Here is a 16,929-nt window from a genome sequence, read left to right as displayed (position 1 = left end):
TGGCTCTCTGGGTCCTGGCTCTGCCCCTCTCAAGGCATGACCTGAGCCAGTTTTACCTTAATAAACCTCGAGTGCCTCATCTGGAAAACAAGCGAGACCACGCACCTCAGGGCTGCCTGGCACTATCACTGATGGTCCAGACCAATCGTGTTATTTACCTGGGCCTGCTGGGTTGTGTGGCTGCCCGGGGAAGGTGGACGTGAAAGTGATTCAGACACTGGGAACTGTGCACATGTGCAGTTCCTGCTTACTGCAGAGGCCAGGGAGAGCGCTTCACCTTCTCAGTAATTCTGTCTTGATGTCCCCTTCCCTCCTGAGCCAAAGTCTGCCTTTTCCCCTCCATGTGGGCCAACATGCCTGCTCTTCAGCCAACATCAGACAGGCTGGAGGACCCTGGGCGCCTCTTTCCCGGCCCATCTCCCTGACAGTCTGTCCCACTCACCTTGGACTTTGCTGACCCAAGATACTCACTCTGGAGCAGTGGGAAGATGCTGACCCTGGGGTTCTGGGGTGGCCTCAGCTGAGGGCCTGCTGACCAAAGGGTATCAGCAGGGGCAGGGGCCAGTCCTCGCTCTGGCTGGAGGTTGGCCCGGCACCTTCTCTGCACCAGGATGATGATCTGGGTAAACTGTGTTTACCAGGTCAGGGAAGGGCCTATTTATAGCTTCAGCTGCTCCTCAGTCTGGCTCGCTGGGGAGGGGGCAGGGCGGCTCCTCAGAGCAAGGGCGGGAGTCAGGCAGAAGGATCCTGGCTCTGCTGGGGTGCCACTGCCTAGACCCCTGGGGTCCTCCCCATGGCAAGGGAAACCTTCCCCTTCACCTCGTCCACACTGCGCTCCCTCCGCCTGCAGCGGGAGTGGCTGGAATGGGAAGACCGTCGGCGGGCAGCTGCCCAGCAATGCCGGAACCAGAGGCACCCCTCGAGTCCACGGGCCCGACTCACTAGGCCTCCCCGCTGCTGCCGAGACCCAGCTGTCCACAATGCCCTCTTCTCCGGCGACCTGCCACAGGTCCAAGCCCTGTTTCAAGATGAAGAGACCGCCAACATGATTGTGGAGACTGTGAGCAATCAGCTGGCCTGGTCGGCTGAACAGGGTAGGAAGCACCAAGTGAGGGCAGAACGAGGAGGCCAGCCCGGGGGGGAGATGGGACCCATCCACTCCCTACAAGCCGTAGACTAGACCCTCTTTCCCACCTCCCCGCCCAGCTCCCTCCTAAACAAAGAGGAGGCATAGTTAGTGGTTTGTATGTCTTTTCAGAGTTAAGTTACAGACTTTTAACATATTGTATATATTTTATTGGGAAATGATAATTGTATATATAATTACATAGTAACACAGTTACACTCCAGCATAATTTTTTCCTCTGCTTGTATAATCCATACATATGCACATTTTTTCTTTCATAAAATGAAAGTAGATTCCACATGCAATTTTATAATGTGATTTTTTTGGAGAGATTTTTGCTATAGAGTACATATGCTCACCAGAGAGACAGACAGACAGAAAGTGAGAAATGACTCTCCCCGGGGATGGCCATGCCGCTATCCCTTCTCCATTCTCTCCGGATTTGGGGCACATACGCACATGTGCTGGCATGAGGTTTAAACTGCCTGGTCTGGGACTTGAACTGCAGTCGACTATGGGGGAGTCTAACAACATAACCATTACACCATCTGCTGGTCCTGCAATTTTTAAAAAAGAATTATTTATTTAATTTTATTCGTCATTCTTATTATTTTCCAATTTTGCTATGTGCATTCACCAGAGAGAGACTGAGACAGAGGGAAAGCCAGAAAGCAAGCTACTAGGTCCAGGACTCGAACTGCAGTTGGCCATGTGATAGTCCAGCACTTCAACCACCATAGCACCTGCTGACCTTGTATGATGTGATTTTTATTTTTTTAATTTATTTTTTAGAGGTTTTTGCTAGAGGGCATGTGTGCTCCCCAGAAAGACAGAGAGAGACAGAGAGACAGAAAGCAAGAAATCACCCCCCAGAGGGGATGACCACACCGCAATCCTTCTCCTCCATTCTGCTCTCGGGATCTTGGGCACGCACGCACACATACCTGGCATGAGTTTAAGCCACTGAGTCCAGGACTCGAACCACAGTTGACTACATGGGAGTCCAGTGATATATCAGTTATGCCAACTGCTGGTCCCAGTATATGATTTTTATCTTGTAACATTTTTCCATGTCAACAGCATAATTTACAAAATGTTTTAAATAGGTGCATAAATTCTACTGTATGAGTATATGCTGTGGTTTATATAACTAGCCCCCAAATAGACTGGGGAGACTGAATTCCTTTTTTAAAAATACTACTTTAAATAACTTTTTGGGACCAGCAGGTGGCATGGTAGTTAAGGTGTTAGACACTCCCACATGGCCAACCACGGTTCGAGTCCTGGACCTGGCGGCTTCCTTTATCCCTTTCTCTCTCTCTCTCTCTGTGTGTCTCTCTCTGGTCAAATTAAAATAAATGAATGAATAAATAAAATTAAATAAATAATAATTTATTAAAAGATTAAAAAAAATAACTTTTTAATGAATATCTTTATGTATTTGCCAGATGATTTTTTAAAAATTTCGTTTATTATTATTTAATTTGCTGTATGTGCATTCACCAGAGAGAAATAGAAAGTGAGAAAGTAAGCTACCATGTCTGGCACTCGAACCACAGTTGGCCATGTGGGAGTCCAGCACCTTAACCACCGTGCCACCTGCTGGCCCGCCAGATAATTTCTTTAGGATATGTTTTAGAGGGTTTGTCCATATAGAGCAAATACCTCAACTGAGATTGCCTCAAACACCACCCATGGATTTGGAGCTTCAACATCCCTGGGAGCACTTACACTCTCCAGGTGTCATCAGGCTCCAAATTCCTGCTTGGCTGCATCAGTTAGAGATGGGGCTCCACCCAGGGCATCCTGATCTTGTCCTGCAGCATGTCCAGCATCCCTGAGATGAAATTTGGTCTTAACTGCAACCCTAATAAAAATAAAATGTGTTTATCCAAAAATTAGAAAAACCAGGGATCGGGCCAGCAGGTGGTGTGATGGTTAAAGTGTCTAGATCCACATGGCAAACTGCATGGTTCTAATCCCAGATCCAGCAGCTTGAAAACATGGTGGGCAGGCTTGGCAGGTGGACATAATACAAAAATTAAAATAAGGGACCAGCAGGTGACATGGTGGTTAGGGCACCAGACTCCCACATGGCCAACTATGGTTTGAGTCCCAGACCTGGTGGCTTGCTTTCTCTTTCTCTCTCTCTCTCTCTCTCTCTCTGGTCAAATTAAAAAATAATAAGAGTAAATAAAATAAAATTAAATAATTCTCTTTTTAAAAAAAGAATTATTTTATTTAACTTTATTTACTGATTTTAATTTTTATCAGAGGACAGAGGAGGGGGTGAGAAAGCAAGCCACCAGGTCTGGGACTTGAACCACAGTCAGCCATGTGGGAATCCAGCACCCTTAACCACCACGCCACCTGCTGGCCCCAAATGAAATCATTCTTTAAAAAAACAAAAGGAAAAAATCCTGGGGCCAGCAGGTGGCATGGTGGTTAAGGGCGCTGGACTACCACATAGCCAACTGTGGTTTGAGTCCTGAACCTGGTGGTTTGTTCTCTCACTTTCTCTGTCTCTCTCTCTCACTCTGTCCCTTTCTAGTTAATTGAAATTAATTAATTAATTAATTAATGTAAAATAAAATAATTTTAAAAAGAATTATTTAACTTTATTTATTCATTCATTTATTTTTTATTTGACCAGAGAGAGACACACAGAGAGCGAGAGAAGGTGAGAAAGCAAGCCACTGGGTCCAGGACTCGAACCGTGGTTCGCCATGTGGGATTGTCCAGCACCTTAATCACCATGCCATCTGCTGGTCCAAATAAAATAATTCTTAAAAAAAAAAAAAAACAAAACTATTTTTCTTTCTATCTCTTCCTCCATCTCCTCCTCCCCCCTCCCTTTATTCCTCTCTCATATTAAAAATTATTTAAATAACTAAAAAAGTATTTTTATTATTGACTAATAATGATTTATTTTTATTTGTTATTATTACTTTTTAATTTGACCAGAGAGAGAGAAAGAGAAAGTGAGAAAGCAAGCCACCAGGTCTGGGATTTGAAACATGATCCGCTCTGTGGGAGTCCAATGCCTTAACCACCACACTACCTGCTGGCCCCCAAATAAACAATTATTAAGAAAGAAAGAAAGAAAGAAAGAAAGAAAGAAAGAAAGAAAGAAAGAAAGAAGGAAAGAGAAAGAAAGAAAGAAGGAAGGAAGGAAGGAAGGAAGGAAGGAAGGAAGGAGAAAACATGCTGGGAGCTTATGTGTACATGCCCAAAGTTCTCAGAAGAAAATGGAGGAGAAAAGATTGCAGCATGCCATTCCCCCTGAGTGGTGATTTCTCACTTTCCCTCTGTTTCTTTCTAGAGAGCACATGCGCCTTATAGCAAACTAAAAACAAAACAAAAAGTAGGTTTCCTTTTGCCAGCATGCAGACAACTTCACAGCTCCATGTTGGGCATACACGTCCTTTAAACAGTCCTCGGCCATGTCCATTGGTCAAATCCATTTCCCACCACATGACCAGCCCCTCTTCTTACTCTTCCTTTCCCTGTCTACCTCTTTTCTCTCCCTTCGTCTTTCCTACTACTTCTACTCAACCCTCCTTGCCCCAGGAATGTCCTAGAATTCAGATTTGTCCTTTGTTCACTTCCAAATTCAGCTCCAGGCCCACCTGTGCATAACTCCACTCCCCGCCCCCCACCCCCACCCCCAACGCCAGAAGTGAGCACGAAAAGCTATTGGGTCCACTCCTAGACTCTGAGTTTTCCTAACATGGCTCATCCTCTGTAGTTGGCCCTTGTGGCTTTATAAAACAATTCATTTTTTTCAATGACACATACTATGTTTTGTTATAGAGTGACAGTTTTTTGTTTGTTTTTTTTTTAAGAATTATTTTATTGAACTTTCTTTAATTTGACCAGAGAGGGACAGAGTGAGAGAGAGAGAGAGGGAAAGTGAGAAATCAAACTGCCAGGTCCAGGATTCAAACCATGGCCGGCCATATGGGAGTTCAGCACCCATAACCACCATGCCGCCTGCCGGCCCCGTGACAGACAGTTCTAAAAGCTGTTCTAATTTACCTTCCCAGTTCAGGTCTTGAGTGAGCCCCTTTCCACAGGTACAGCCTGGCACCATATTTGTGCTCAGCGAACCATGCAGAGGGAAGGCAAGTGTCAGTGATCAGCCATAGGCCAGCATCCTCATTCCCTGTCCCCTTCCACTGCCTGCTCTCCTCAGGGTTCTGGGTGCTGACCCCCAAGACCAAGCAGACGGCACCGCTCACCATCGCTGCGGCTCGAGGCTACATAGACTGTGCCCGTCACCTCATCCTGCAGGGGGCTGAACTGGATGCCCGGGTAGGGGGCCAGGCTGCCTTGCATGAGGCCTGTGCCCGGGCCCAGCCCGACTGTGTGCGTCTGCTGCTGACCTTTGGTGCCAAAGCTAATGTGCTATCTCAGGAGGGCATGACCCCATTGCACCTCTGCACTGCCCCCGAGTCCCTGCAGTAGGTACCTGGGGTTGGGAATGGTTTGGGGAGGAGTGTGTGAGTGTGCATGTGTGTCTCCAGCTTCCAAAGCCAGGAGAACAGAGACCTTGACATCCCTGTGCAGCTTCATAGTTTCCAAAGCACTTCACATACCTGTTTTCACAACCTGGGATCAAGCCTCATTCTACAGGATGAGAAAAATGAGGCTCAGGGGCCAATAGGTGGCGTGGTAGTTGGGGTGCTGGACTCCCACATGGCCGATCACAGTTCGAGTCCTGGACTTGGTAGTTTGCTTTCTCTTTGTCTCTCTCTGGTCAAACTGAATAATAATAGTAGTAAGTAAATAATTATTTTATTCAAAAATGAGGCTAAGAAAAGTTTAGTGACTTATCCACGGTCACATCTGCTAAGGCTAGGAGGCAGAAGTCCTATTGCTTTTTTGGAAAACCCTGTTCCAACCCTAGTGCCACATTCCTAATTAATTTGTTGCTATTTGTTTGTTTGTTTTTTAATCTTGCTATGGGGTGGGGCCAGCCGGTGGCATGGTGGTTAAGGTGCTGGACACTCCCGTATGGCCAACCGAGGTTTGAGTACTAGCCCTGGTGGCTTGCTTCCTTACTCTCCCTGTCTCTCGTCCTGTGTCTCCCTCTGGTCAAATCAAATGAATGAATAAATGAAAGTTAAATTAAAAAAAAAATCTTGCTATAGGGCATGTGTGCAAGCCACAGAAAGAGAGGAAAAGTGAGAAAGCACCCCCCCTCAGGGGGATGGTCATACTGCAATCCTATCTCTACTCTTGGGATTTCAGGCTCACACATACACCTGTTGTGTGTTTCAAGTCACTAGGTCCAGGACTCGAACTGCCCAGTTAGCCATGTGGGATTCATCTGCCTTAACCACCGTGCTACTGACTGGACCCCTAGTTGTTTTTTTTTCCTTTTTTTGAGAGGTTTTGCTATAGGTGTGTGCGCTCGCCAGACAGAGAGAGACAGAAAGACAGAAAGTGAGAAATCACCCCCCCAGAGGGGATGGCCACGCCACAATCCCTTCTCCTCCATTCTCCTCTCGGGATCTTGGGCACGCACGCACACGTGCCCAGCATGAGTTTAAGCCACCGGGTTCGGGACTCGAACCACAGTTGACTACGTGGGAGTCCAGTGACATAGCCATTACGCTAACTGCTGGTCCCTGGACCCCTAGTTGTTTTGAGGTAGGCATCAAGAAAGAACTATCCCTGCTAGCCCGTAGCCAGTGGTTAAGGGAAGCCAGATCCCACATGGCCAACCCTGGTTGTAAACCCAGTCCAGGTAACTTGGAAAGCACTCCAATAGGAGAGAGAAATGGAGAAGGGACTGTGGTGTGACCACACCCCACTAGAGGGTGCTTTGTCTGTTTCTCTCTCTCTCTCTCTGGCAAGTACATGTATCCTCTGGCAGTTAAAAAAAGAAAAAGGAAAGAAAGCTTGCTCTAGCCCTGTGTTTCCCAACCTGAGTGTAAGGTTCCCACCATTCCTCCCCTTCCCTCTTTTATTTTTTCAATTTTGCCAGAGGGTGCATGCTCTTGCCGGAGAGAGACAAGAGAGAAAACACTCCTCCAAGGACAAATCACACCACAGTCCCTTTTACTCCATCTCTCTGTACTGTAGGGATTCGTGCATGCATGCACACACGCAACATGTTTCTCAAACTGCAGGGTCCGAGACTCTAACTGTGGGTTGGCTATGTGGGATCCAGCTGCCTTAATCAGGCTAGGAGCCAGCTCCCTCCCTCCTTCTCTCCTTTTTAAGGCCAGCTGTTTCTTGGGCTCCTTGCATGATGGTATTTGCACTTTTATCTTTAGAGAGAGAAAGAGATTTTTTGCTATAGGGCACATGCACTTGCCAGAGACAGAGAGACAGAAAGCAAGAAATCATCCCCCAGCGGGGCTGGACATGCCACAATCCCTTCTCGTTCATTCTCTTCTTGGGATCTTGGGCACGCATGTACGTTCACCCAGTGTGAGTTTCTTAAGCTGCCAGGTCCAGGACTTGAACTGCAGTTAACTACGTGGGGGTCCAGAGATGTAACCATTATGCCATCTGCTAGTCCCCCCCCCACCCTTTGTAAGAGATTTTTGTTGTAGGGCATGTGTGGTGAATGGAGAGACAGAAAGTGAGAAATCATCCCCCAGGGGGTGGCTACACTGCAGTCCCTTCTCCTCCATTCTCTTCTCAGGACTTTGGGCACATGCACATGTGCCTGGTGTAAATTTCAAGCCACTAAGTGATTTGAACTGCAGTCGAACAGGTGGTATAGTGGTTAAGGTGTTGGACTTCTATGTAGTTAAACAGGTTCAAGTCCTAAACTTGGAAACTGACCTCAGAGGGGGATTCATTTGTTAAAATGACAGTGGTGGCTTGAAACTCAGTGCCAGGCACATGTGTGTGCATGCCTAAAATCTGGAGAGGAGAATGGAGAAGAAGAGATCACAGTGTGGTTACCTCTCATGGGGGGGTGATTTCTTACATTCTGTCTCTCTGTCTTTCCAGTGAGTGCATGTACCCTATAGCAAAAATCTCAAAAAAAAAAAAAAAGAGAGAGAGTCAGTCCAGCACCTTAACCACTATGTCACCTGCTGGCCTGGGGTTTGAACTTTTACAAATCAAGACAACAGACAGGGCCGACAGTAAGGAGTCAAGTGTTCTGGAAGACGGTCCGCAGCCCATATGTTAGGGACCGCTCTCCAGTAGAGCCACATCAGTACCAGACCCAGGATGGTCCAAGTTCGCCAGCCCTTCCTGGGCTCTTACGGACATGTGGTGTGCCTTTCACCATACTTCATTCTTTTAAGCAAGATGAGAATGGCCACTTACCAGAACCTTACCGAGGAAGTTTTTAAGCATTACTTAAACTGAATATTTGGAAACAAAAATTAGTCCATGATTAGGACTTACTGAGGAAACGAACTCAGTCACTTTTGGAAGACTGGCTGCCACTCAACTCTTAGCCACTAAGCAGAGCACCTACCAGATGCATGAGCTGGAATTCTGATCTTTTTGTTGTTATTGCTGCTTAGTTTTTATTTCATGATCATAAACTTTTTTGAGGGGAGGGGGAAGTTTTTGCTATAGGGTGCGTACACTCACCAGAAAGAGAAAGACAGAAAGTGAGAAATCACCCCCCCCCAGGGGGGATGGCCACTCCACAATCCCTGCTCCTTCATTCTCCTCTCGGAATCTTGGGCATGCACGCACACACGCCCAGCGTGAGTTTAAGCCACCGGGTATGGGACTCGAACCGCGGTGAACTACATGGGAGTCCAGCGACATAGCCATTACGCCAACTGTTGGGCCCCATGATCATAAACTTAACTTTGCAATTTGGCTAGATTTGGAGGGGAATAAGGAAAATACAGAACACAAAGAACTGCAGCAAGAGCACAGGTTACAGGACATAGAGAGCAGATGGGGCAGAGGGTCTTGCTGGTCTTGCCATTCATGGGCCCAAAGCACTCCATGGCTTCCACAATATTCATGCCCTCTTTCACCCTGTCGAAGACCACATGCTTGCCAGCCAACCACAGTCAGTCTTGGCAGTGCAGATGAACAACTGAGAACCGTTTGTGTTGAGTCCAGTGTTTGCCATGGATAAGATGCCAGGACTTGTATGTTTCAGGATGAAGTTCTCATCCTCAAATTTCTCACCAGATGGCCCTACCGCCAGGACTATTATGGCATGTGAAGTCACCACCCTGGCACGTAAACCCTGGAACAATTCTGTGAAAGCAGGAACCCCATAACCAAATCCTTTCTCTCCAGTGCTCAAAGCACAAAAGTTTTCTGCTGTCTTTGGAACTCTGTCTACAAACAGCTTGAAGGAGACCTGGCCCAAGGGCTCGCATTGACAGTGATGTTGAAGAACACGGTGGGGTTGACCATGGTTGAGGGTGAGATTTGGGTGAGAGACTTGGGTGTCTGCAAAGCTGCCTCTTTTTTTGACCATCACATAATGAATTTCTTTGTGTTCTAAAATAATTAAATATCAACATGCACCTTTCCACTGAGGGACTTCACGGGTCATGACCAATGTAGAACTCGGACAGGAAATCCTTTGGCCTTGGTGCTTCTGTTTCGTGGAAGAACCTCATAACGTGTGTCCGCTGCTTCCACACTTTAATCGTTTCCTCCAGTTCCATCTTTCCCTTAATGACCAGAAGACCTACCACTCTGGGGTCTGTGACATGGGCATTCTTCATAAACATTTCTCAAACTTTATCCCGTCCAAGTTTCACAGTGATGTCTAGCTGGAATAAGTGCACCGTGTGCGGCACCTCCCGATACCAGGTGCGGTAGAGCTCACGCACCCTCCGTTTGGCCTTGTTCATGTCCCGACTGAAAATGGGCTTCAAAGCTGTGGGGGCCACGGCCGCAGCCCGGCGGATGCCGCTCGCCGCCATCTTGCTGAAGAAACTCGCTGCCTTTTTTTTTTGAGAGAGATTTTTGGTATAGGGCAAGTGCGCTCACCAGAGAGACAGAGAGAAAGTGAGAAATCACCCCCCCAGGGGGGATGACCATTGCCACATTCCCTTCTTCTCTGCTCTTCTCCTGGGATTCTGGGCATGCTTGCACCCGGCATAAGTTTCAAGACACTGGTCTGAAACTCAAACAGCAGTCAGCCATGTGAGAGTTCAGCGCCTTAACCACTCCGTCACCTGCTGGTCTCAGAATTTTGGTCATTTTGAGAACAGATACTTAGTCATCAGGGTTTCATGGGGGTGATGGATCTGTTCCTGAGTTTCTGACGGCTGCCATTCTGGCTTTTTAATTATAAATTACTGTTAGTTTCGTTTCATCATTATTAATTCACTTTATTGCATGTTTGGTTTACCCCACAGCAGGTAACGATGCATATTTGTCGAAACAATGTTCTGACCTATAATTTTTCCAGGAACCAGGAGACTGTGAAACATGTTCTCTCTGAAGTCTGTTTGCTTTTTCCTTTGGTTTTGTTTGTTTTCTCTAGGAGAAAATGAAGGAGGGAGGTCCCTGAGGGTTTTTCTTTTCTTGAATGAGTAGCTTGCTCTAGAGGAGTGGACTTAAGTTTGGAGAAGGACTAAAACACTAGAACTTCTATTTATTTTTCTTTTCGGTTCATACTTTGTTGTTGTTGTTGTTATAGGGCATGTGCGCTGGCCACAGAGAGAGAGAGGGAGAGAGAGAGAGAGAGAGAGAGCGAGAGAGAGAGAAGAGAGAAACCACCCCCTCCCCCCAGGACGGATGGCCATACCACAATTCCTTCTCCTCTCTGGATTTTGGGCAACCATGCGCACATACATGCCTAGCATAATTTTCTTTTCTTTCTTTCTTTTTTTTTTTTTTTTTAGAATTATTTTATTTTTAGGGGACCAGTGGGTGGCGTGGTGGTTAAGGCGCTGGACAATCCCACATGGCCAACCAGGGTTCGAGTCCTGAATCTGGTGGCTTGCTTTCTCACTTCCTCTCTCTCTCACTCTCACCCTCTGTCTCTCTCAGGTCAAACTAAAAAAATAAATGAATGAATAAATAAAATAAGTATTTTTTAAAAAGAATTATTTTATTTTAATTCATTGTCATTATTATTTTGAAGTTGACCAGAGAGAGAGAGAAGGAAAGTGAGAAAGCAAGCTGCCAGGTCCAGGACTCAAACTAGTCAGCCATGTGGAAGTCCAGCCACCCTCACCGCCACACCACCTGCCCGCCCATGCCTAGCACGATTTTCAAACCACCAGTTTGGGACTCAAACTGCAGAGTTGGCCATGTGGGATCCGTCTGCTTTAACCTCCACACTGCTGGCCCTCTGCTTATACTCTTCATTTTCTATTTTGTAGTGTACATAGGTGCGCTATGAAAATGTTAGAGCACTGACAAATGATTCAGAACTAGGCCTTGGGGTTTCATTCCACTGGGGAGTCAGGGGAGTCTCTGGGAGAAACCACCCCAGGGGGGATGACCATGCCAGTACCCTACACACTGCCTGCGGCAGGCCGTACAAATTCTGGTGGAGCCACTAACTTGCTGTGTGCCCTTTGCTGTATAAGACCTCTCTGGGCTGAGGTTTTTCATTCGAAAGTTGGAGATGCTCCTGGTGGCCTGGATGGGCCTGGTGACAGCTGTCTGTCACCCAGCTGCTGCGGTTCTCGCGCGGACACTAGGCCGGACCCCGAAATAAGAGGGCTGGGGAGGAGGAAGGGGCAGCAGGCTGAGGGGTTCCCAGGCCCTCAGGATTTGTCCCGGCATTATGCTCTGTTCCCAGGTGTGCCAAGTTGCTGTTAGAGGCGGGAGCTACCGTGAACCTGGCAGCACAGGAGAGCGAGGTGACGCCCCTGCACGTGGCGGCCGCGCGGGGCCTGGAGGAGCACGTGCAGACGACACCCAGGAACAGAGGCCAGTGTCTCGGAGCCCACCTGAGAAAACCCGCCCCTTGGCTCTCCTTCCTGCCAACGGCTGCGGGGGCCTGGCTGAGCTGCTGCTGCGTCATGGGGCCTGCGCTGGAGTCCCCAACGGGGCCGGCCACACACCCATGGACTGCGCGCTGCAGGCCGTGCAGGATGCCCCCAACTGGGAGCCAGAGGTTCTCTTCTCGGCGCTGCTGGACTATGGGGCTCAGCCCGTGCGCCCTGAGGTGCGCGGTAGGACCTGAGTGAGGAGGCGCCAAGTGGATGGGGGAGCCTGTGGCTGGAACTGCCCTGCCATTGGGGAAGTCAGGGGTCCAGGAGACTGAAAGTCCATCCTCAGTGGCCCGGGGTCTTTCCCCATTGGGAAGGGAGAGAAGTGGTTATGTGGGAAGGTGTCCAAGAGAGGAAGGAACTCCCAAGAAAACCAGGGTCAAGAGGTTGGAGCATACTTGTAGATGGGGGCAGACTGAGGCAGGGAAAGGAGGTGGCCAGACACCCCCACCCCCCAGTTAGGCCGCGAGTGGGATTTGGTTAGGCTAGACTTGGGTCTGCCCTTGGTTGGGGGTGGCATGGTAGCCCTGAGACCCCCTTATGATTCCTAGCTGCTGAAATACTGTGCCAACTTCCCACGGGCCTTGGAAGTTCTGCTGAATGCCTACCCTTGTGTCCCATCCTGCGATACCTGGGTGGACTCAGTGCTCCCAGAGCTGTGGCAGGTATGTCCATGGGGTGGGGGCGGGGAGGATGTGCTACAGGCCTGTCTGCCCTGGGCTGGCTTCATGGAGGGGGGAGCAGGAGTGCACCTGGGTTTTAGGGTCCCCTCTCCAGCAGCTCAGGCCACAGGGCACTGTGCCCACATCTCGGGTGGGAGTGAATGCCAACATGGCTGCCACCTTGCCCAAAGGTATAGTAGTGTTACCACTGCAGGGCTTCTCTGGTTCTGAATCTGAGTCCAAGTGAGTAGATGTTGTAAAATCCAGCCCCCAGTACTGGGTTGCCCCATATACAAGGGCAGAGTCAAGGGGATTTTCTCACCTGACCCTCTTTCACCCCTGGCCTAGGAGCATGAAGCCTTCTACAGCTCAGCCTTGTGTATGGTGAACCAGCCGAGGCGGCTGCAGCACCTGGCCCGGCTGGCTGTGCGTTCCCAGTTGGGTAGTCGCTGTCGGCAGGCTGCCACCCGGCTCCCACTGCCCCCGCTCCTGAGGGACTATCTGCTGCTGCGTGTGGAGGGACGCATCCAGTGACATCTGTGCCAGCTCCTCCCACGCCTGTCCTGCCCCTCTGCCTGCACCCTGGGCTAGAGGACCAGGCGCTGACTCTCTTCTCTGTACTCTGCATGCCCTAGCAGTCCAGCTTAGCCCTCGTTGGCTTCTTTTTTCTTTTATTCTCTATTCATGATAGAGTACTGTGTGTACACATAAGCATGAGAGAAAGAAAGAGGGGCGGGGTCTGCCCACAGTCCAATTTCCTTTCTCTAGCCCATCAGATCTTGGGCACTCATTCACGTGCCCAGCTTGTCTCAGGCCAACTGGGCTGAGGATTTGAACCACAGTCGCCAGGTGGGATCTGGCTTCTCTTGAGCAATGCATTACCACTGTGCCATGGAGCCAGCCAGCCACCTGCCGACCTTCAGCCCAACCTGAGCTCAACCCCTCTCTCTCCAATAAGAGTCTGCAGACCCGGGCTGACCCCACACTCAACCTCTGCCCTCCTCTTCCTCCTGTGCTTAAGCAAATGGTCCCTCTGTCTACCCAGGCTCCAAACCAGGAGCTGGTGACTTTTGTCACTTCCCTCCCTTGCCAGCCATTTACCTGTGCAGCCTACTAAAGAATGACAAGGGCTGCCTCTAACTTCCTTTGTCAGTTCAATGGAGGTCTTGAAGTCCATATGCCGAAGGGAGGTGGGAACATCTTTGGGAGTTACAACTGTGATCATTCCCTTCAGTGGCTCGCTCTGTCTTCAGGCTAAAGTTAACAGTCAGCAATGGATAGCCTTGAGATACTGGCCTTCTTTGGCCTCCTGTCCTGCCTTCTTTCCAGGGTTCCTGTAATCCAGTCTTAGTAGACAAACTACCAGTTGCTGGATGTAACCTGGTCTTTGCTTGGAGGAGTTTGCATGCGTTGTTCCCACTGCTTGCTATACCCTTCCACAGTTTTTGACCTAGTGCTGGCTGACTGATACCTCCAGACTCCATTCAAATGGCATGATCTCTGCAGAGCCTCCCTTCAGCCCAGCAGGCAGCCTGGCTGGATGTTATCCTTAGGGTATATTCCTCCACCCCCCCGAGTGATGCATGGTGTCTTGAACAGTGGTCTTTCAGGGCCCGTGACAGGAGGACCAACCACCATCTGTCCCCCTCTCACTTCTTCCTTGGGTCCCAGAGTCTAAAGTACCATAAATTATCTTTAGGAGGAAACTTTTTAAGGCAGTCAGTTTTTAATGGAAATAAACGATTTGTGCATGGAACAACTGTGTGGATGTTGTTAGGTTTCGGGGAGTCTTTTGGTCTTTTTGTAGACAGGGGCTCATTGTGTCGCCATTTTCCTGCCTCATCCTTCTGAGGAGCTAGGCCTACAGGCACACACTACCACACCTGGCTTTCAGGAGGGCCAGGAGTTGAACTCAGGCCTCCCCTGTGGCCTTAGCCTGCCAAGTAGTGTCGTCAACCAGCATGTGCTCCGGCCACTGGGCCATGTCATGTAGTTAGGGTGAAATGTGACTGAGGTGGCCATTACTCTCTGTTCATCGATCTCCTTTCAGTTCCGTGGTTTCCAAGTTTTCTGCCCTGAACAACTATTCGTGATGGGTAAAAGGCTATGAGAACAATATAAGGTCCCTCACAGAACACAGCCTGGAGTAGCCCCTGCAGGAGGGACCTGGGGAGGGGCTGCCTGCAGCCTGCTCTCCTGACCTTTTACCGCGGGGTCTTTGGCTCTCCACTCCACTACCACTTAGAGTCACACAGCAGAGACAGTCAGGAGTCCTGGGTCTGCCTCCTGCATCTGTTGCCATCCTCCCTCCTCTGTGGAGACACCCTCTCACAACACAAACACAGTCTTCTACCTTGTTATGCAGAGCAGCAACCTCCCCTTTCTGGGTGAAATGTTTGCTTTCACTTCACAGAGCCAAAAGGCCTTAGAGAGGAAAAGGAAATCCTCCCTAGTCCTGGGCCCAGGCTGGGAGCCTCACTTTCAGTGGAAAGTGCTGCACGTTCCACCTCTTCACAGTAGGCCTACCCCAGCCAGGTTGGCCTTTTCTGTTCAGTTTACAACTACTGTAAGATATCTGCTGTGGGGCCATACTGTAGCCTAATGGTTAAGGAAGCTGGATCCCACATGGTGACCATGCTGTTCAAATCCTAGACTTAGTGGTTCAAAGAACACAACAGGTGCATGTGTGCAAGCCCCATATCCCCCCGGGATGGAGAAATGAAGGCATTACAGTGAGACCATGCCCCATTGGGAGGTGTTTTCTCCCTCTCTAGGTCTCTCTGGTGAGTGCACACACCGTCTGACAATTTAAAAAGAAATACTTGGGGGCCAGCAGGTGGTGTGGTGGTTAATGGTGCTGGACTCCCACAGGGCAGACCATTGTTCAAGTCCTAGACCTGGCAGCTTGCTTTCACACTTTCTCTCTCTCTGTGTCCCTCTCTGGTTAAATTGAAATAAATAAATAGGGACCAGCAGTTAGCGTAATGGCTATGTCACTGGACTCCCACGTAGTCAACAGTGGTTCGAGTCCCGGACTCGGTGGCTTAAACTCACGCCGGGCGCGTGTGCGTGCGTGCCCAAGATCCCAAGAGGAGAATGGAGGAGAAGGGATTGCAGCATGGCCATCATCCCCGGGGGGGTGATTTCTCGCTTTCTGTCTCTCTGTCTGTCTCTGTCTGTCTGGCGAGTGCACGCACCCTATAGCAAAAACCTCTCCAAAAAAAAAAATATATAAATGAATGAATGAATAAAGTTAGATAAAAATAATTCTTTAAAAAAAAGAGAGAGAGAGAAATACTTGTTTTTAATAGACATACAGGGCCAGTCAGGTGGAATGGTGATTAAGGCAGGTTGGATCCCAAATGTCCAACTGCATAGTTCAAGTCTCAGACCTGGTGGCTTGAGAAATATCCCCGTGTGGGGGCTGGCAGGGGGGATGGTGATTAAGGGCACTGGACTCCCATGTGGCGGATTGAAGTTCAAGTCCCAGACCTGGAAGCTTGCTTTTTTACTTTCCCTCTCTCTCTTTCTCACTCTGTCCTTCTCTGGTCAAATTAAAATAAATAAATAAGTTAAATAAAATAATTATTAAAAAAGAAAGAAAAACATCCCAGTGTGTGCGTGCATACCCAAAATCTCAAGAGGAGAGTGAAGGAGAAGGGATTGCAGTGTGGTCGTCCCCCCTGGGGAGTCCTTTCTCATTTTTCTCTCTGTCTCTCTCCAGCAAGCACATGTACCCTATGCCAAATCTTATTTTTTTTAAAGTGTATTTGATTATGTTTATTATTTAGGGATAGGAGAAGATTTTCTAGCAAAATAGCATAAAAGAAAGAAGTAACAGGTCAGGATACAGAAAAAGGTTTAGTTGGTTATTTGAACAACAAATCATAAGCATAAATAAACAAAATATTAGAGAAATAATCTGTAGCTAAAAGATTTCCTTTTTTTCCCCCTTCTTTTGGAGAGATTTTTACTATAGGGCACATGCACTTATCAGAAAGATAGACAGAAAGCGAGAAATCACTCCCCGGGGATGGCCACAAAGCAATCCCTTCTCCTCCATTCTCCTCTCAGGATCTTGGGTGCAAACGCACACACGCCTGGCGTGAGTTTAAGCCACCGGGTCTGGGACTTGAACCGCAGTCGACTACATGAGAGTCCAGCAACATAGCCATTACACCAATTGCTGGTCCCCAAGATTTCATTTCTTTGCTCTTTGAATGCAGAAATGGCA

At 48.6% G+C, this 16,929-nt stretch overlaps 1 protein-coding gene and 1 pseudogene across 1 annotated transcript; one reads left to right on the top strand and one right to left on the bottom strand.

Annotated features, from left to right (window-relative positions):
* The first annotated feature begins 714 nt into the window (after window positions 1-714).
* On the top strand, window positions 715-14,442 carry ASB16 (ankyrin repeat and SOCS box containing 16). The gene is given in 6 exon segments (XM_027767830.1): window positions 715-1,094; window positions 5,322-5,589; window positions 11,841-11,989; window positions 11,992-12,209; window positions 12,585-12,698; window positions 13,044-14,442. Coding segments are annotated over 6 exon segments (1,236 nt in total). The 5' UTR covers window positions 715-793; the 3' UTR covers window positions 13,230-14,442.
* On the bottom strand, window positions 9,546-10,005 carry LOC102501829 (NADH dehydrogenase [ubiquinone] 1 alpha subcomplex subunit 6 pseudogene; annotated as a pseudogene).
* Window positions 14,443-16,929: the final 2,487 nt, after the last annotated feature.

Source organism: Tupaia chinensis, unplaced genomic scaffold, assembly GCF_000334495.1.
Source record: "Tupaia chinensis unplaced genomic scaffold, TupChi_1.0 Scaffold144741_1, whole genome shotgun sequence".
NCBI lineage: Eukaryota > Metazoa > Chordata > Mammalia > Scandentia > Tupaiidae > Tupaia > Tupaia belangeri.
Note: the sequence above shows the minus strand (reverse complement) of the source record. Positions and strands in the feature narration are given on the sequence as shown.